Source organism: Dryobates pubescens, chromosome Z (assembly GCF_014839835.1).
Source record: "Dryobates pubescens isolate bDryPub1 chromosome Z, bDryPub1.pri, whole genome shotgun sequence".
NCBI classification, from domain to species: domain Eukaryota; kingdom Metazoa; phylum Chordata; class Aves; order Piciformes; family Picidae; genus Dryobates; species Dryobates pubescens.
Genome location: NC_071657.1, coordinates 68,914,937 through 68,936,648, shown reverse-complemented (window position 1 = coordinate 68,936,648; position 21,712 = coordinate 68,914,937). Strand labels below are relative to the sequence as shown.

The 21,712-nt window shown below is 42.4% G+C and overlaps 1 protein-coding gene across 3 annotated transcripts in view; it reads left to right on the top strand.

Annotated features, from left to right (window-relative positions):
* DHFR (dihydrofolate reductase) overlaps positions 1-7,817 on the top strand; it is a 28,833-nt gene extending 21,016 nt beyond the window's left edge. For 2 of the 3 annotated variants that reach the window (XM_054178389.1, XM_054178391.1), the window contains exons 5-6: positions 5,411-5,526; positions 7,565-7,817. In XM_054178389.1, coding sequence (XP_054034364.1) covers positions 5,411-5,526; positions 7,565-7,649 — 201 coding nt within the window. In that variant the 3' untranslated portion in view covers positions 7,650-7,817. Of the gene's footprint in view, positions 1-5,410; positions 5,527-6,773; positions 6,842-7,564 lie in introns of those variants that run through there. The other variant, XM_054178390.1, reaches the window with a different exon arrangement.
* The last annotated feature ends 13,895 nt before the right edge of the window (positions 7,818-21,712 follow it).

The window sequence follows — 21,712 nt, the reverse complement described above, 5'->3', positions numbered from 1 at the left end:
TTTATGAATTTTCATTAATTTAACATCTTTATACTTTTCACAGATTTGGGAGGGACATACCCAGCCTTTCTAGTACAGTCTTCAAAATAAATTTAGAGGGTTTTTTTAATGTGGAAGGAAAGGTCTAATAGTGCTATTACTCCCAAAGAAGCTTTTTGTGTCCTCATTCATGTGAACAAACATATTGATTTGACATTCCTCTGGGAAAAAAATAGTGACTACAAAAGGTTAATATATGAGTCAGTCACAGACACAAATCATACAGCTATGAAAGGTTGCTTCAAAGTTGCTTTCAAAGATTCTTGCAGAGATCATAGATGAAAAGATTTAAACTCACCACATTTAGACTAACACACAGAAATGTCTACTGACTAAAGTGTTTCTTTAGTTTCTGCAAGGGCAAAATGGGCAGGCTTTTTGATAATGGTCACAGAAGAATTTTGTTGCACTTGCTTTTGTCCTTGGCAGAGAAATGGTGATGGTATCTGTCACACTGTCTACCTCTCTCAGCCGGATTAGTCTTAGTGGCTTGGTAAGGAAGGGCTGTTCTGTACCTCACTGAGCTGAGCCCTAGCAGTGTGGGAAGGAAGGGTTTTGAAGGTATTGGTTCTCCTAGTTGTCACTGTGACTCTCCTAACAGTCAAAGTTTAACTTAGGCAAGTTCTTTTAACTAGGTAAGATCTAGAACTTTGGGAGATCTTCACCTGTGGTGCCATGGTTTAGTTGATTAGATGGTGTTGGATGATGGACACCCAAGGTCTCTTCCAACCTGGTCTGGTCTGGTCTATTCTATTCTATTCTATTCTATTCTATTCTATTCTATTCTATTCTATTCTATTCTATTCTATTCTATTCTATTCTATTCTATTCTATTCTATTCTTTAATGCATACAATTATTTTTTCTATACTCTTGTGGCTTCAAAATACAGCTTGCCTTCAAAGGGTTGGAAAACAAAAAGAAAATAGAGTGTTTCTTTCTATTCTATTCCATTTTGAAATTTTGAGGGTTTTCTACTATTTCATTTAGATTGGCACTGTTGTTTTCTAGGAAGACACTTGAAAAATAAGTGCCTCACGTAGTTACTTTGGCTGATGCGTTTATTTTATGTCATCAGTAGAAGATGAGAAAACAGAAGCAGCATGTGTGATAAAACCTGTGAATCTTTAAATTACTAGTAATCACTGGTCCATTCTACAGCAATTGGTTGCTATGCCCACTGCTTTGAAATGGTTTGGTGATTAGCTCTATAAAGGATTAATTTTCCATATAATAATTTCTGAACCTACTTGTAATACACAGCTGTTCTTTGTTGTAGAGCTTCAGGACTGTTTCAGCCTGTGTTCTGCAAAGAGAAACTAATTCAAGACAATGGTCCTGCACGTGCAGATATAATCTAATCTTGTATAGCTATGAGTCCAGTGCAGCTGGAAATTATGGGGAACATGATCCTTAGGTCATCATCTACTTTTTGCTTTGAGCTTCAGAGGCAGGCCTGATGAGGGTTTCTTGGAAGTGACCAAAATAATGGGGGTCAGGTTGATGTGAGTAATAAAAGGACTCTTGTTCACATACCTGGGACAACTGAAGGGACCCTTACACCTCAGCTCTTGTGTCCTCATTTTCTTGTGGTTCCAGTGTTTCTGAGAAGATTAACACCCACAGTTTTAATAAGCTGTGCTTTCACATGAACCAAAGTGCTTTCCCTGTTGCATCAGACTTAAAAAAGGTTCAGTAGCTGCTACACAAGAGCTGAGCCTGTGTGGGGAGCATACAAATACGCAGCTCCCAAGGGAAACCAGTGCAGGTGCAAACACAGTCCAAAGGGAAAAACACAGTAAATTAATATTGTACCAGGGACAACTTTGAGAGCTGGTGTGGCCATGGAGTGAAAGTAATGTCATGAGCATGGAGTGAGGATGCAGATTTTTTTCAGGTTTACAGAAGCATGAGCTCAGAGTTACCATTTTGGTTTAAAAATCTCCTCCTCATGCCCTGGTAAAATTATTTCTTGTGGGTTGCCCTCTTACTACCTGTTTTTTCCATCACATACATCATCCTCACATTTACAGAATTCACAAAACCAAAAAAGGCAATACTGATCAGTGAAGAGCTAACTAAGCCCTCACACAAATGCCAGAGTTGTGATAAACCTTCTTCTCCATCCTGCCAGGTACATGGCAGCAGTTTGCAGAGTGTCAAAGTCCAGTCCTCTCTGAACAAGTTCCTTTGTGCCTCCACACATGGAGAATTTCATGTTTGATACGAAATTTACTTTTCTCTAGTTATTAGAATTTCACTGACAGGGGAACATGGAGGACCAGGTACACACAGGGGATGGAAGCTGAGACCTGTGGGCAGTAACGGGACTGGCATGGCAGGGTCCTCATCAGCCAATGGGTACAGTGATGGCGCAACTCCACAGGGCAGGATCAGGCCTGATTAAGATAACCAGTCAAATATAGCCCTGGGATGATCAGTCAGGGCTTTGGGGACAGGACAGGATCAGGTGAGGATGTCACCCCATAATGCAGTTCCACTCTGTACTTAAATTCCACTAGAAATGAAAATTACACTTAGGAGAGTGACAGCAACCAAAATACAAAGTCCAATCACTTTGCCAACCTGTGTCTCCTTGTCCATCACTGTAATATGCTCACTGTCATGATGCTGGGAATTCCCAGCTGATGGGAATGAGTATGTGGGTCAAAATCAGCTAAATCTCCATAGTCATTTTTGCATATTGTTCAGAATTCCTAGCCCCCAGAGATGGTCTGGCTGTCTCAGGAGGCATTTGAGCTTCTCTTACTAACTTGGGGACAAACGGTTACATAGCTGATTGGTTCACTCAACTAAAGCAACTATTTGTCTAGAAGAGAGGTCACTTTACAGTCTCCCTTGTGCTAAGTTCAGCTTTCTTTGCAATATTTGTGATCAGTGACTCTGTATGCTCTTCCCACACCTGTCTTGGTGGTACAGAGTTCTTGCTGAAGCTGAATACCCATGGAGCTGGATGGGAAGTTGATTTATTCTTCCACTACTAAACAAAAGTACCTCTGTGTACAGAATGTGGTATGTTTTTATTTATGAAGCAGATTATTCTTCTGTGGTTCTGGAGGTGTATGTTTCTCCTCTTACCTCCCACCCTTATTTAAATAAAGGGTGGTATTAATATACAAACCGGTTGAAGACCAGCTCAGTGCTGTTGGGTGATAGTTGCTGTGACTTAGTTCTCCATTTTTAAGCCATTCTCTAGTAATAGCAAAGCCTTCTCTAGCAACTAACTTCTCAGCAGTGCTACCAATTAATTTTATTGGATTACATATGCTGTTCCTTGGTTCCTCTCCTTGTCAAAGTGATACCTAATAGCATGCTGCATGGTGAGTCACCTTTAACAAAGATAATTGCTCATTGCCAGTGTAAGGGAAAGCTGTAAGCTTTTAAAGAATGAATTGTAGCCAGGCACTATTATAGCTTTTAATGGGTTATTTTAATGTCGAGAAAGTCTGGAAGAGGTGACTGTTCAGTCTGATCTGGAGATAAAAGAGCTTTTCTAAACTCCTGAGTTTGTATGAATTTGTTAGTGAGGAACTCACCTAGCAGATACCTTCATATTTGTAATGGGTTGGGGCAGATCCCCTCCCCACCACAGGCAGAAATAACGACTCCGGCAAACGGATTGCAAAAGTGATGGAAAGTTTAAATAGGAAAACAACAATAAACAACAATGAAAGTTTTACAGAGACCCACAAGCACTGTGACAAAAGAGACAGATCCCAGAAAATACCCAAGAACATCCCATCCCCACCTGGGGGTACACCCAAACCCCCCCCCCCAGGGCGATTTCCCCCCCCCCCCCCCCCCCCAACCCAGCCTTGGGCCTGGGCAGGCCCAAGGGAGGCAGCTCAGCCATTTTACCTAGGCAGCATCAGGGGACAAAAGAGGAAGTGAAGACCCCACATGGACTTTCTTATAGGGGAGCAGGGCATTATGGGAATGGAATACCTGGTCCCTGTGACCACCCCCTGGGCTGGGCCCACCCCTTGGGACCTCCCAGGTGTGGCCTGCGCAGTGGCATCTGGGCCAGCACCCAGCCTAAACCACCACAATATTGTTTTTCATCCAAGAAGCTTGGAAGCTTTCTTTGTTGTTATTGTTACATGACTTTCAATGCATATTATCACTTTGCCATCGTCCAGATATCAAACTTCGAAGTTAAACTGATAGGTAATTTGGTCATTGCAACTGAAAACTAATGCAGACTGAAAATACATGTCCAGAGAAGGGCAACGAGGCTGGGGAGAGGCCATGAGCACAAGCCCTACCAGGAGAGGCTGAGGGAGCTGGGATGTTTAGCCTGGAGAAGAGGAGGCTCAGGGATGACCTCATTGCTCTCTACAACTACCTGAAGGGTGGTTGTAGCCAGGAGGGAGTTGGTCTCTTCTCTCAAGCAACCACCACCAGAACAAGAGGACACAGTCTCAAGTTGCGCCAGGGAAGGTTTAGGCTCAAGGTGAAGAGAAAGTTCTTCACTGAGAGAGTCATTTGTCATTGGAATGGGCTGCCCAGGGAGGTGGTGGAGTCACCATCCCTGGAGGTGTTCAGGAGGGGATTGGATGTGGCACTTGGTGCTGTGGTGTAGTCATGAGGTGTGCGGTGACAGGTTGGACTTGATGATCTTTGAGGTCTCTTCCAACCTTGGTGGTGGTGATACTGTGATACATCTCAGAGGTCTCTTCCAACCTGGTTGATTCTATTCTATTCTACATTATGAAACCTTGGCAGTGATAGTAATTAAACATTGGAGCATGTTACCTTGAGGTGTAGGCCTCTGCCACCTCTTAAAGCTTCCTGTCTTACAAGAAGGTTCATAAATTGCCTGTTGAGACACATCCATGCTGCGCCTTTCCTCTCACAGGACTACTCATGATTATTGTATTAATTTTGGTCAGATGCCCCAAGCTCTGAGAATAGCTATTGCTGCCACAAGATGAAATTTTCCCTTTAGAAAGTGCTTTTGGGTGGAGACCAAAAGAGGAGTTTTTTGAGTTCAATTTTCACTGTTTTACTTAAATCCCATAATACATAAAATATATGAAATAGCAACTGAGTTTCAGTTTTAGATAACATATTTGGTGTGCCAGCTACAAGTAGAAAATATGATAAGACTCTTATCTCTTGATTCTTTTTGAATGCTGACATGGTGATGGCTGGTGCAGGCCAAACGAGAATTTGGAGGGATTGTAACGACAGTTAATGTTCAAATCAGAGCTTAGACTTGATACTAGCTTTCAGCCTTCAAAGAGAGTTATAAAACAAGAATATTAAAAATTTTAATAACACCACCACTTCATGCATGGTTGAGCTGTTTTACAAGGAACAATTTAATCTTTCTTCTATTGTTTTGAAAGGCAGCGATGGAGAAGCCAATTAATCATCGATTGTTTGTGACCAGAATTTTGCAGGAATTTGAAAGTGACACATTTTTTCCAGAGATCAACCACAAAGACTACAAACTTCTCACAGAGTAAGTATGAAGATGCATACTAGTCTAGTGTTCAGAGGGAAGAATTAATACGCTGAATGTATCATAGTATCAGTCAGGGTTGGAAGGGACCACAAGGATCATCTAGTTCCAACCCCCCTGCCATGGGCAGGGACATCCCACACTAGATCAGGCTGGCTAGAGCCTCGTCCAGCCTGCTCTTAAACACCTTCGGGGATGGGGCCTCAACCACCTCCCTAGACAACCCATTCCAGGGCTTCACCACTCTCATGGTGAAGAACTTCCTCTTCACATCTAGCCTGAATCTTCCCACCTCCAGCTTCATTCCAAGTGTATGGGTACATGTTCTGGTTCAACAGAGAGGAGTTTTTCACTGTGTTTTTTTTCCTTGGAGCCCCTTAGAACCTGGAACCTGCTGTGTTCTGAAGGGAAGTTGTAGCCAGGTGGGAGTTGGTCTCTTCTTCCAGGAAACCAGCACCAGAATGAGAGGACACAGTCTCAAGCTGCACCAGGGGAGGTTTAGGATGGATGTTAGGAAGAAGTTCTTCACAGAGAGAGTCATTGCCCATTGGAATGGGCTGCTCAGGGAGGTGGTGGAGTCACCCTCACTGGAGGTGTTTAGGAAGAGACTGGATGGGGTGCTTGGTGCCATGGTTTAGTTGATTAGATGGTGTTGGATGACAGGTTGGACTTGATGATCTCAAAGGTCTTTTCCAACCTGGTTTATTCTATTCTATTCTATTCTATTCTATTCTATTCTATTCTATTCTATTCTATTCTATTCTATTCTTCAACTTTCCCATAATCTTGACAGCACAGAACTGCATTTGCTGGTTTGCTTGAAAAGTAACTTTAACTCTTGTTGCTTCTTATTTTAGAGTTACTCAAAGCTCTCTGCACGTTGTTAATCAATAGTATTTAGCCTCCAAATTACCTTGATGAATTGCTGAAGACAAATTAAATAGTTTTGAGTAGGGAGGTTTGGGCCTTCACAGATTTCTAAGGTTATTCCTTTCTGTGGAGAAAATTACTTCTTCCCAGCAAACAGCAGGAACAAGTACTGAGCTGTAAGTTTCTGCCATTCACTGTGGTTCCCTCTGTGCTATCACTGTCATAATGCAATCATACTTTTATGTCCTCTCCAATGGGATTACAGCAAACAGGCAGTAGGGAGGTGTCAAAAATTCAAATGTCTACCTCAAGGAACAGCAAATGAAGGACTTTCTTCTCTTCTTGCTGCTCTTGTTTTGGCTGCCAGCTGGTTACAGACCAGCAGTGGAAGAAACATGAAAGTATGGCAAGTCAAGATCTCTGCAAGGGGCACAGGAATGGATTATCCCTGAAGTAGGGGACAATAGGTGGGGGGCAGGAAAGAAGGATGACAAGGTGAGTGTGGAGCATGAGTTGCCTTTTTCAACTCTAACATGTTCTGCACTGCACTGAGCATGACATCCCCCTTAATACCCTGACCCAAAGCTCTGCTGTTTCTCTCTTGGCTGTTTCTCAAGTTTTACACTGGCTTTGCCCAGTGTACAGAAATCAGAATTTTGCCTTACAGCGTGAATTTGTGTCATAGCAGATAATTTCCTCCCCAAAGTGGAAACCTGATAGAGTCAGCTAATAACACTGCTCTTGGAAAACCTTTATTCTGTCACAGGGGCTGAAGGGATTTTTGAAATTGTCTGTTAATGAAAATTGATTTAGTAAATCTGTAATGTAGAGGAACATTTTGCATGGTAGCAGTCAGCTTGGTAGCAGTCAAGCTACTTGAAGAAGCTGTTGTAGACAGGATTTTTTTTGTTAAGCAAAAAAGGTAGGGACTTCTTTGCATCAGATTATGCTTTCTTAATTTAAAAAGATGTGTGTACAAGTTGCTGATAGTAGTTAACATGTTTCCTAAAAAACAGTTTGTGCTTACTATACCTGTGCCAAAGGTGGTGTTTTCATCTCTTTTTTTAAACAACTCTCTTTTCTGATAGATTGGGTAAATTGCAGGTCTCTCATAATGATATTTTTGTTTACTTGTTAACTTCTGCATTTTCTTCTCCCCTCTCTCCAGGTACCCAGGTGTCCCTGCTGAAATCCAAGAAGAGAATGGCATCCAGTACAAGTTTGAAGTGTATGAGAAAGCTGTCATGGTATAACAAATGAGGCTTCCTATACTTCTGTGTAAGGGCACACATTTTTAATCACAAAGTCTCATGGAGTGCAAATAAATTATTGAAAGAAAATCTTGCTTGATAATACAATACTTCAGGAGTGAATGAATCCAAAACACACACCCCACACTCTGAATACGTGCCCTGCCATGAAAATATCAGAGTTGTCAGCAGTGTGAAAGAGATAGCTCTAAGTAGTACCACAACTACACACTTTAGGGGACACAGTCTCAAGCTGTGCCAGGGGAAGTTTAGGCTGGAGGTGAGGAGAAAGTTCTTCATGGAGAGAGTCATTCGTCATTGGAATGTGCTGCCCAGGGAGGTGGTGGAGTCACCATCCCTGGAGGGGTTCAAGAAGAGATTGGATGTGGCACTTGGTGCCATGGTCTAGTCATGAGGTCTGTGGTGACAGGTTGGACTCGATGATCCTTGAGGTCTCTTCCAACTTTAGTGATACTGTGATACTGTAACTGGCATTGCACAGGATCTTACACTGATCTTTACAATCCATGGCAACATCCCCAAATTCCATGAGCACTTAAAGGCATTGTCAGAACTTTTAGTATCATAGAATCAGTCAGGGTTGGAAGGGACCACAAGGATCATCTAGTTCCAATCCCCATGGGCAGGGACACCCCACACTAGATCAGGCTGGCCAGAACCTCATCCAGCCTGCTCCAGGGACACCTCCAGGGACAGGGCCTCAACCACCTCCCTGGACAACCCATTCCAGGGCTTCACCACTCTCATGGTGAAGAACTTCCTCCTCACCTCCAGCCTGAATCTTCCCACCTCCAGCTTCATTCCATTCCCCCTAGTCTTATCACTACCTGATGGCCTGAGAAGTCCCTCCCCAGCCTTCTTGGAGGCCCCCTTCAGATACTGGAAGGCCACAATCAGGTCACCTCGGAGCCTTCTCTTTTCCAGGCTGAACAGCCCCAACTCTTTCAGTCTGTCCCCATAGGAGAGGTGCTCCAGCCCTCTGATCATCCTCATGGCCCTTCTCTGGACACATTTCCAGCACCTCCAGATCCCTCTTGTAATAGGGGCCTCAGAACTGGACGCAGTACTCCATCCAGGTGGGGTCTCACCAGAGCTGAGTATCACCTCCCTTGACCTGCTGGCCACACTTCTCTTGGTGCAGCCCGGGACTGGCTTTCTGGGCTGCAAGTGCACATTGAGAGCTCATGTTGAGCTTCTCATCCACCAGCACCCCTAAGACTCTCTCCTCTGGGCCGCTTTCTCCTTAAACAAAGGGTTGGACTATCTTCTTAGTGAAAACAACCAACACTGAGAAATCATCAAAGCTCCTGAGTTGGACTGGGATGGTGTATACATTCATACCAATCTTTAGGACTTCTGGAAAAGGTAATCAGGCATAGCTAGAGAAATGGAGTCTGGAAGTCTCAGGTGATGGTTGAGGGTTACACTGTTCCTTCTCTTGTCCTCTTAATCATCCTGTGTACACAGCCTACTTCAAGCCTCTTGTCTGAATACACTGACTTAGAAATTAATCTGATAATGAAGTTTTAATGTTTCCATTAGCTTCACACCCTTGTAAAAGCTCCATGCTCTTACACAAAGTTGCTATGTCAGTCTGGCATGGCCACTTTGTAGTGTGAGAACATAAACTTCTTTCTTAAAAGAATCTGTGTTCTGACATATCTTCTAAGTCTTACCAGTGCAGTGCAGTGCAGTGTTATTTGATACTGTGATTTAGAATATTCTTATGGCATGCAAATATGGATTACAAGCACATTGTGGGGTCCTCTTCCATTAAACATAGCCAGTACAGTGACATTTTCCATTGCTATTCCCTAAAAGTAATAGAGCAGTATACTGCTGCTGTAGTAAGACTGTGACTACAATGGCATACAATGCCAAAGGTTGACCAAAATTTCTTAACTGCCAGTGTTTCCACAGCATGATCAGTAATACTGGACTATTACTATGTTCTGATGATGGGCAGCTGATTAGGCAGCAGAGGAGGAGCTGAGGCATATGGTACCCATCTATGCTTCCCTATGCTGCAGCTGTCACCCTGAGAATGACTGTCTACATGGAAGGAGCAGCCCTTCTTGGGGAGGATCAGTCAGAGACCAAAAGTTGGGGGGAGAGGGGATGTGAAGGGGAGGGGAGGAAATTGTGTGTTGCTTTTTTTTAATAAACCAAATTTTGCTGAGTCTTTCCCCAGAGCAGTCTATAAGCATTGCCTTATGAAGGGTCAAGTAATAATGCTCATCCATTAGTGTCACACTGTGGCCCAGGTCTAATGCCAAGCAGGGTAGTGGTGGCTGGCTTTAGGCAGGTTATAATTGTACAGAGGACTGTAACAGCACCTGATTTTCTAAGGGAAGATTAAACTCTAATTTCGCTTACACTTGAAATGCCAATCCTCTCAGACAGAAGAAAGGCAATTAGAATATCAGCTATCAACACCTCTTGCATTTCCCATGGCAGTTTATAACATGTGACTGATAAAAAACCAAAGGATAGGAGGGTTTTTTTTGCAGCAATTGGTCTCTCTTAGAATCATAGAATGATCCAGGCCAGAAGGGACCCCCAAAGGTCATCCAGTCCAACCTTCCTGCAGTCAGTAGGGACATCCCCAACTAGAACAGGTTGCCCAGGGCCTTGTTGACTCTTTCCTTGAATATCTCCAGAGAAAGAGCCTCAACCTGTTCCAGTGTTCCATAAGGCCTTGCAGAAGTCCAGACACATCACATCCATAGGTAGTCCCTTATGTACTGTTACAGTCACTGTATCACAGAAAGCCACAAGGTTAGTCAGGCAGGACCTGCCCCTAGTTAAGCCACGCTGGCTGTCTTGAATCACCTCTTGTCTCAGTTTTCTCTGTTACTTTTTCATTCTTAAAAATGTGAGTACTTTCTGTGCTGATCTTGCCCATGTGTGCTGACTTCATATCTGTCAGTAAGTATTAAAGCAACAAAGTTATATACTTGCACAATACAGCAAAAAGTCTCCTGAGTTTTAATTTGCCAACACATTGCAAAAGGGAAAGGAAAATACAGTTACATGGGGGATGTTATTTTCAGAAAGAATATAAGTCACAGTGACCCTGACAAGAGAAAATAACCTCCCAGAAGAGTTTAGTAAGTACCAGTTAGTACCAAATAGAGGTCACTGCTGAAAGCTCTGCGGAGTATCATGGCTTATGGCAAGTGACATGTATTAAAAGTGGAAGCAAAGACTTCAAGAGTTGGATTACACTGTAATACCAGTGTGAATGTGCATTAGAAAATTCCTGCCTAAGCACACCTTGTATGAAATACCAACCACTGAGCCCAAAACTCTTGTTGAGCCACTTCAGTTGCCCAGCTCTTTAAGATGGATACAAACAAGCCTACTAGGAACATAAGTAGTTAACTCCAGCTCCCTGTGGGCTGCCTTGGTCCTCTCCAGATTTAGCTATGTTCATTTGTCATTTTCCACCACAAATTAAGTCAATGTATGATTCATCAAAATGACAACTTTTGAAATAATACAGCAGCTTCCTGCTTAAAACTTTTCACAACATATTAGTGATGCGGTTTGTTCAATATACCACATCAAAAAGATGCATTTTTGTTTGGTTTGGGTTTTGGTGGGGTTTTTTGGCAAAAGCACTGTATTTGGACAGCATCTTCTGCAGCAGAGTTTTTCAATACGCCATACAGATTCCAATCAAGAACTGGGAAAATGTATTTGCTTGCAGTGAGGTCAGGTATGTTCACCCTAATGAGTCATAACTACTATGACATTAGATGCTTACTGTTTGAAGAAGATGGAGAGGCAGAAGGGTGTAAGTCATGTCTTCTTAGACTGCTGACAGTTATGTTATTTCCAGTGCATGGAAACTTTGTACATTTGTCTCTTCTCCCAGGCAACCAGCACCAGAACAAGAGGACACAGTTTCAAGCTGTGCCATGGGAGGTTTAGGATGGATGTTAGGAAGTTCTTCATAGAAAGAGTGATTGCCCATTGGAATGTGCTGCCCAGGGAGGTGGTGGAACCACCATCACTGGAGGTGTTTAGGAAGAGACTGGATGGGGTGCTTGGTGCCATGGTTTAGTTGATTAGATAGTGTTGGATGATAGGTTGGACTTGATGATCTCAAAGGTCTCTTCCAATCTAGTTAATTCTATTCTATTCCATTCCATTCCATTCCATTCCATTCCATTCCATTCCATTCCATTCCATTCCATTCTATTCTATTCTATTCTATTCTATTCTATTCTATTTTTTTTAAAAAGTCTCTGTCCATTTAAAGATACCTCAGTTTGTTGCCCCAAACCAGTCCCCTGAAGGCCAGAGTTACTAGTTGGAACTTATATGGGACCTCTTTTAAAAGCAATGCTTTGCTGGTTGATGGGTTGTTTGAGAAAGCAATAGATAGGAAATACTTTCTCTTCCCCTAAAATGAGCACTGCACCTGTGACCTCCCCATTTGTGTTTTCCAAGGGAAATAAAAATATTTTGTACTATGGCTGGAAGAAAAAAAATTCTTTGTTCCAAGTACAACTTTCCTACGTTTTGTTTACTCCTGTACCTCACTGATGTACAATTCCGTGAAAAGCCATAGATTCTCATTATGTCTAGTACAGGGGGAAATGTCATGTTTTTCCCTAGCTCCATGCAGCTAAGTGCAACGAATAGCATCATGAGTGACAGGATAATTACCAATCACTAAGAAAAGCATAGTACAGATATAATTTAATCCGCCTCATTCATGCTTTCCCAAGAACAAAGTGTTCTAAACAGATTAAAAATTTAATTTCTAAGGATAAGGCTAGCTTTAACAAGATCACTAAAACCAGAGGGTCTGCATAAGAGGTGAAAACCAAACCATTCATGTTTCTGTTGCTTGTCTATTACTTATTATCTCTTATCTGACAGTGGACAGCAGTTTCCATTTGGCAGTAGAAAGCTGGTGCTTTTGGTAGCTCACCAATAGCATTAGAGCTGCAGTGTATTCAAGGTCAAAACTGGGAACATTCCAACAACAAATTTCTGTCATGAAGAGCAATTCATGGAGAAGAAAGGTACACTCTAAATAATACAGGTTGCCTAATTTAGCAGAGTATTATTAGTATACATACAGAACACTAGCAGAAAAACAGGAAGGGGAAAATGACAGTGATTAGCTTATGCATGTTACCTAAGGAGAGCATCAGGAGCACTTGACATGAGTCTTGACTGGCACCAGACAACCATATTGTCTTCAATAGAGTACAGCTAATTTGCCAAAGGCTCAAACTAACTCTGAGTAGTTTAAAAGTTATGCTAACAGGAGAGGAAGATAAGAGCAGGCAGCTGCCAATTTGGAGAAGCTGCGGAAGGGTTGTTTGTTAACACAGAAAGTGGGGTGACCAGAAGTGATAAAGCTTGGATAGGTATGAGACATGGGGTTACCTCCTCCATTATTCAGCTGTGCATTAAGTCCTCTGACAGGAGGGCTGTAGGAATGAAGTCTACCAAATCAGGGTAGGTCGACAAAACAGTATCAAAACTTTTGAAGAGGCAGGTCCTTGAACAGAAGAGTAGTGAGAGGAAGGGAAGTTAAAAAGAGGAAACTGATGATTCCTGGAAGGATTAGTTTCCTAGAAGTGTTATTTTGCCTTGTAACTATAATTACTAAGAGAGCACTTTCAAGCCACTGATGGGTTTAGCACTTGTAAAATGCTGTGACAAAGAATTTCATTAGTGAAGGGTTTTCAGCATTTGAATATCTGTGACTGTCTCTGTCAGTTACACATAAAGCTTAAGCTACCATTCCTATCCTGAAGTACCTGCACTACATGTGAAAGCATGAATCCCAGCCCAGGGCACCCAGCAGCCCACAGGCTACCATTGTGCCTGGGTTGATGATCTCCCAGATGTGACAGGATATCCTTCTGGGACTGCACATGGGAAATTTGGACTCAATGATCTTGAAGGCCTTTTCCAACCTGGTTAATTCTATTCTATTCTATTCTATTCTATTCTATTCTATTCTATTCTATTCTATTCTATTCTATTCTATTCTATTCTATGTGCCCCTGTACTCTGCATTGGTTAGGCCACACCTTGAGTACTGTGTCCAGTTCTGGGCCCCTCAGTTTAAGAAGGACAACAAGACACTTGAACGTGTCCAGAGAAGGGCAACAAGACTGGGGAGAGACCTTGAGCACAGGCCCTATGAGGAAAGGCTGAGGGAGCTGGGGTTGTTTAGCCTGGAGAGGAGGAGGCTCAGGGTGACCTCATTGCCCTCTACAACTACCTGAAAAGTGGTTGTAGCCAGGAAGGGGTTGGTCTCTTCTCCCAGGCAACCAGCACTAGAACAAGTGGACACAGTCTCAAGCTGTGCCAGGGGATGTTTAGACTCGCGGTGAGGAGAAAGTTCTTCACCTTGGTGATACTGTGATACTGTGCAAATGTGACCATTTTTTTCTTTGTTTTCAATTATAAAGACTTACTTCCTGCTGGCTTCAGCCTGAGCCTGTATTATTTATCCTCTTACCTGTTTTCTGTATGCAGATCATTCTGCAGGTCATTCTGTCTCAGTTTACGTAGCATAAAAGCAAAATCTACAAGAAGCCTTTCATTAGGTTAATTGGAGTGGCTGGGAAAAGACTAGACTAGCTTTCAGGCAGAGCCCTATGATGGTTACATTCTCACAACATTTTTTTTTCCAGGAGACATGAATAAGGACTTACATGCCAAAACTAGCCTGTTTATCTACAGTTAAACTGGGTGGCTTAATAAAGTAGATTATCTAGACATACGAATCTAGTATCATAGTGTCTAGTAGCTAGTTTCTAGTATCATAGTAGTAGTAGTAGTATCAGTCAGGGTTGGAAGAGACCACAAGGATCATCGAGTTCCAACCCCACTGCCATGGGCAGGGACACCTCACACTAGATCAGGCTGGCCAGAGCCTCATCCAGCCTGGTCTTCAACACCTCCAGGGACAGCACCCCAACCACCTCCCTGGACAACCCATTCCAGGGCTTCACCACTCTCATGGTGAAGAACTTCCTCCTCATGTCCAGCCTGAATCTCCCCACCTCCAGCTTCATTCCATTCCCCCTAGTCCTATCTCTGCCTGAGATCCTGAGAAGTCCCTCCCCAGACTTCTTGGAGGCCCCCTTCAGATACTGGAAGGCCACAATGAGGTCACCCTGGAGCCTTCTCTTCTCCAGACTGAACAGCCCCAACTCCTTCAGTCTGTCCTCATAGGAGAGGTGCTCCAGAATCTTGGTGTACTCCTATCTTGTAATGGTCCTGGGTACAGCATTTATGTATCATCTTCTGTCCTCAGCAACAGTTCTGTCCCTTATCTTGTCAACTGCCCTGTTGGATTGGAGATCTACAGAAATTTAGAAGAGATCAAGAAAAGCAAGTATTTCAAACAGTCTGATGAATGAACTGGTAGTGTTTCTTCTGAAAGTAGGCCATACCTTTTCTATACTTCAGGTATGAAATTAAATATTTTGCTGAATGATGTCTGCTATGGAAAAAAACAAAACCCTAACAAACAAACAAACAAACAAAAAGTACAGAACTTGAGAGGACAGAAAATAGTTGGTATGCCATTAGTCATGGAATCAATGCCTTTTCCATCAGCAGTGCAGTTTAATGAGCCTCTAATACCAACCAGAATCTTTCTCAATAAACAAGTGATTATATAGAAGCCATTTTGGCTGTAAATTGCATCATTGATTTAACAGAGGACATTTGCACAAAACCAGAGCATTTGCTCCCCAGAAGTAACATGCTTTTAATGTTCATCTAGTGAACATTTAATGTCCAGTGAAGATTGGTTTCAAATTAACAAAGTGGGTTTGCCCAAAGGGGAAGGCTAAAACTCAGGTGATCCTTTCCACTGATAGCAGCTGCAGGCCCAGTAACCTCCAGCCATGGGCAGTTGTGACCAAGCAGGAGCAGTATGTCCTCACTTGCTTCAGCCAGACCCAAATGAACAGCTTTAAAACCTGGAATCATTTGACATGAGCTGTCTGTGGACAACCTCCAAAGACCTCAGAACATGCTTGGAAGGTACCTGCTCTGAACTACGAGCAGAACACAGACTCAGAATTGTTTCCATTGGAGAAGACCTTTAGGATCATTGAGTCCAACCATCAACCTAACAGCACCATGACCATTAAACTGTGTCCTGCAGTGCCATGTCTACATGCTTTTTGAACACTTGCAGGGATGGTGACTCCACCACATCCCTGGTCAGCCTGTTCCAATGTCTGACCACTCTTCCATTAAAGAAATTTTCCCTGATATCCAGTCTAAACCTCCCCTGAAGCAATTTGAGGCCATTTCCTTTCATTCTGTCACTTGATTATAGGAAGAATACACCCACCTCCAACTTGCTACAGCCTCCTCTTACATAGTTATATAGAGCAATGAGGTCTGCCCTCAGCCACCTCTGCACTAAACAATCCTAATTCCCACAGCTGCTCCTCTTAAGACTCATTCTCCAGGCCCTTCACCAGCTTCATTGCCCCTCTCTGGACGTGCTCCAGCATCACAATGTCCTTGGAAAGAGGGGCCCAAAATTGAACACAATATTCAAGGTACAGCCTCACCAGTGCTGAGTACAAGGGCAGGATCACTGCCCTGCCTCTGCTTGCCACAGTGCTCCTGATCCAGGCCAGGATGCTGCTGGCTTTCTTGGCCACCTGAGCACACAGCTGACTCATGTTCAGCTGGCTGTCAACCAGCACACCCAGGTCCTTTTCTGCTAGATAGCTTTCCAGACACTCTGCCCCAAGCCTGCAGCAATGCATGGGGTTATTGTGACCCAAGCACAGGACCCAGCATTTCACTTTGTGAAGCCTCATACAATCTCACTGCAATTGCTACATCCCATCTCCATTCTTTCAGTAATTAAGAACAGGAAACAAAAATGTTGAACAGACCTCTCCTGTGAGAATAAATAATTCTATTTAATAAATAGGCTGGGCCCAGAATACACCTGAGGCTTGTGCAGCTGTACTAAGTACTTGAGAAGTTTTTAAACTCTTCAGTTCAGCAGCAGCAGGTTATGAAACACAGCCACAAACTCCTGAGAACTATTTTTTGTCAAACCAGCCTGAAGGAGAGCTTAGTTTTCAGGAGTTGTAAGAAAGGAGTTTTAATCCTTATACCTCACCTTGTCAGGCTTTGTTCAGAAGGGTTAAATTTTAGATTTGTTTCCATCAATAAACCTAGGTGGAAAACTTCATCAATTTAACATACTGAAGTTTAGGAATCATTAATTTACCTAATTAATTAATTTACTGGGTTTGTTTGGTTGGTTTCATGTTTGTTCCTTTGTTAAGCATACAGAAAAACAATTTGTTCTTCTGCAGTTCTCCTTTACTCAGCACTTTCATATGTATTGCTGTTTCAGTCAGTCACAACTGATTTCTTCTGAGCACCAAGTCTCACTGTCCTTCACCAAACTGTGGTTCTCTTTCAGGTGGAACCATATATATTCTCCTCCCTTTGCACACAGCAGTTACAGCATTGCTTACTTGTGGTGATTTAGGCTATGACTTTAAAATTTAGTTACAGATTTTGAGCAGAAAAGTAGAAAAATGTAAATAAATCACCACTGGGTGTAAAAAGGAAAACTAAAGATTATTCTAAACAAATTCATTGGATAAATGTCTCGTATAAAATGGGCTGCACCTAAACAATTCTTTCTCTTTTCTGATCTCTCTGCTTGCTTCAGGAGAGATTAATCTGCTTCTGGCTGATCTTGGCTGAATTGTTAAGTCTAACCTACTGTTTTGTCTCTGCTTCTCTTTCTCTCTTGGGACAGGGGGCAGGGGGCAGTGGAACGGCTTCCCTGGTCTCTGATCTTGATCTTGACTGAAAACACTGAGGTGAGATATTCTTAGCTCCATGGGCTCATGATTTGTCAAGACATCAAGACAGAGATGCAACATACCAGTGTGGTTGAGACACTTTGATGGATGCTATCACACAAGTCATACATGACTATGACGTTTGTGCTGCTATTAAGCAGGCAAAGCTAATTAAGCCCTTGCGGTGTGGTGACAGATGGTCCACATACAAGTATGGTGAGGCCTGGCAGATTGACTACATCACTCTACTTCAGTCTTGATCTGGTATGCAATATGTGCTTACTATGGTAGAGGCAAACACTGGATGGCTGGAAACTTATCCAGTTCCACATGCAACTGCACGCAACACCATTCTCAGACTGGAGAGACAGATCCTCTGGAGACACGGAACTCCAGAGAGGATTGAGTCAGACAACGGAACTCATTTCAAAAACAACCTTGTGAAAAACTGGGCCAAAGAACATGGCATAGAGTGGATATTCCACATCCCCTGCTATGCACCAGCTACAGGGAAGATTGAGGTTGTAGACAGGTGGGGGCTGGTCTCTTCTTCCAGGCAACCAGCACCAGAACGAGAGGACACAGTCTCAACCTGCACCAGGGGAGGTTTAGGCTGGAGGTTAGGAAGAAGTTCTACAGAGAGAGAGAGTGATTGCCCATTGGAATGGGCTGCCTGGGGAGGTGGTGGACTTGCCATCATTAGAGGTGTTTAGGAGGAGACTTAATGGAGTGCTCGGTTGCATGGTTTAGTTGATTAGGTGGTATTGGATGATAGATTGGACTCAATGATCTCAAAGGTCTCTTCCAACCTGGTTTATTCTATTCTATTCTATTCTATTCTATTCTATTCTATTCTATTCTAATGATTTGCTGAAGACCACTCTCAGAGCCATGGGGGTGGATCTTTGAAAAACTGGGAGAAACATCGAGCACAAGCAACCTCACTGGTAAATAGTAGAGGTTCAGTGAATCGAGCTGGACCTGCACACTCAGATCTGCTACAGAAAGTAGAAGGTGATAGAGTTCCTGTTGTTAGGGAAAACTGTTTGGGTATTTTCTCCCTCAGGAGAGGCTAAACATGTCCAAGGGGTGGTTTCTGCTGAAGGTCCAGGTCACACTTATTGGGTAATGCAAGAGAATGGTGAAATTCTGTGTATTCCACAAAGAAATCTAACTTTAGCTGAGAGAGTTTAAATTCAGAGTGTTGTGCAGATACATCACGCCTAAAGGAAGAATCCATGAGGAATCTACAGTGCACAAACCCTAAGAACCCTGAGAGCCCTGAGTCAACTGAGAGTCCCTGGTCCTTTTTCTTCATCTGGTCTGTGAAGAGACAAACTGTTTTCTGTTTCCCTGTTTCCTGATATTTCTTGGACTTCTGAACCATCTACATGTGAGATAGCCAGAATGGACTATGAATTTTATGTACAAATAGAATAGAATAGAATAGAATAGAATAGAATAGAATAGAATAGAATTAACCAGGTTGGAAAAGACCTTTGAGATCATTGAGTCCAACCTATCATCCAACTCTATCTAAATAGGTATTGGTTTAGATTAGATGGATAGTATTAGCAGCCAATGAAAGTGTTTAGAAGGGGTGGATTATGGTGCATGTAGTCTATGCCTTTAAAATTTAGTTACAGATTTTGAGCAGAAAAATATAAAAATATAAATAAATCACTATTGAGTGTAAAAAGGAAAACTAAATATTATTCTAAACCAATTCATTGGATAAATATCTAGTATAAAATGGACTGTACCTAAACAATTCTATCTCTTTTCTGATCCCTCTGCTTACTTCGCTTGGGAGATATTAATCTGCTTCTGGCTGAGCTTGGCTGCATTGTTTAGTTAAGTCTAATCACTGTTTTTTTGCTGCTCCTTTCTTTCTTGGGATGGGGGGGAAGTGGTAGTGGGCAGTGGAATGGCCTCCCTGGTCTCTGACTGGGGGAAGGGGGTGGGGTTGTGATGTTTGCTAACTGTAAATATCTGTATAAGATTGTAAATCCTGTATATTTTGTACATATTCATTGCATTCCATTGTAGAGTGTAGTCTAGCTTGTAAATACAGCTTCCATTTGCTTCTAAATTAGTTAGTCTGGCAAAGTTAATGCTGGGGGGGGTGTGTGGAAATTTCAACCCACCACATCACTACACTATTCACTGGGGGTTTTTTCTAGCATGTAATTCAGATTTCTTTAGAAACTACTGGAGTGCCCAAAGGGTATACAGAACTTTTTGCTAAATAATTGCTTTCATTCCATGCATTATTTATCCTGACATGAAGGAAATCCATATCCTCCAAGTTGGAGCAGAATAATGGCTTGACCTGCTCAAAACAAACAAACAAACAAACAAAAAGAGAAAATAAATAAATAAATAAATAAATAAATAAATCTGTTTGGGCTAAAAACACATTGAGGCAAAACTGAGTGTATGTTTTTCTTCTCAGTAGTATGAAAGATTCATCTGGTATTGACCATCACTAGTGTATGAATTTCAGACAAGCCTGTATGCAAAGAAAGTAGCAGTTGGTATCTTGAACTGTGGTGTGATTTCTCATTCTAATTAGAAAACAAGTGCTGTGATTGGGAGTCACTATGCTGGCACAGGTCTTTGTCATAAGGCAGAAAGCAGCTTTGCTACCCTCTTGCTTTACCAATATGCCTGAAAGTGTCACATCAAATTATTTTAAAAATAACTTCTCTCACAATCTATTTCCAATTTTTCTGAACACATTTATGAGAAAGAACTGACTCTACAGATGTGCACATACTGGGTTAGCAATATCTGATTCACCCCAGAGGACATAAAAATCCTGGCAAAAGGAAGCTGTCCCATGAGCCTGCTGATTTATAGCACTTAGGAAACCAGCAGCTGCGCTCTGCAGCACTGAGAATGGTCTGCAGAACAAGACATCTTCTTGCAATATATTCTCTAACATTGTTTGAGGAACTCCTGTTCCCTCACCAGTTGTAATTATTCCTGCAAGTACCACAAGAGCAATTCCCACATGTAGTCAAATTTTTAATTGAAATAATTAGCAAAGACACATCAAGCACTTCAGAAAGCATATTGTGTCATGATGAGGTGATTAAAATAAGCCAGACAAAAATCAGGAGAAAACTCGACTTTGGCATTACCTCACTGAAGCCAAAGAGGTAACACCTGACTAAATGTCAAATGAATCTGTCTCAGCACTCTTATGTGATGTGATGTGATCAACCCCACAGCATGTGTTAGCAAAGAAAGCATGATATTGGGTAAACTCCAAAATCAAAACTGCCTTGGTAAACAAATCAATAAATTAATAAAGTGTTATTCTAGATTTTATATTGCATGCAGAGCTATGTTTTTTGTGAGACTCCTAATGCAGTCCTAATTTCTTCTGTTTGTTTTTGCTTATTATTTTAGAAACAAAACAAGGCACTTCTCTGTACCCTGCCTGCTGCCTCTATCTCCTCTTCTCTCTTTCAGACCTCTCCAGTGATGCCTCTAAATCACCAGCATAATTTCACTTCATTCTGTTAAACAAGCAAGCAGCTGTACCTGTTACATTTCATGAAAGTATTTTGAAGAAACACTGTTTTTCACAATGTGTTGCTGCATTTCTCTCTGCAAACAGTAAACATCGACTGTTTAAAAATATTTTTTGGGGTACCAAATTAATACATAACAACACTAGAATACATAGAATACATACATAGAATAAACCAGGTTGGAAGAGACCTTCAAGATCATCGCGTCCAACCTATCAACCAATCCAACCCACCTAAACAACTAACCCATGGCACCAAGCACCCCATCAAGTCTCCTCCTGTAAACCTCCAATGACAGTGACTCCACCACCTCCCGAGGCAGCCCTTTCCAATGTGCAATCACTCTCTCTGTATAGAACTTTTTCCTAACATCCAACCTAAACCTCCCCTGGTGCAGCCTGAGACTGTGTCCTCTTGTTCTGGTACTGGCTGCCTGGGAGAAGAGACCAACATCCGTCTGTCTACAACCTCCTTTCAGGTAGTTGTAGAGAGCAATAAGGTCACCCCTGAGTCTCCTCCTCTCCAGGCTAAGCAACCCCAGCTCCCTCAGCCTCTCCTCATAGGGCTTGTGTTCCAAACCCCTCACCAACTTTGTTGCCCTTCTCTGGACTCATTCCAGCAAGTCAACATCCTTCCTAAACTGAGGGGCCCAGAACAGGAC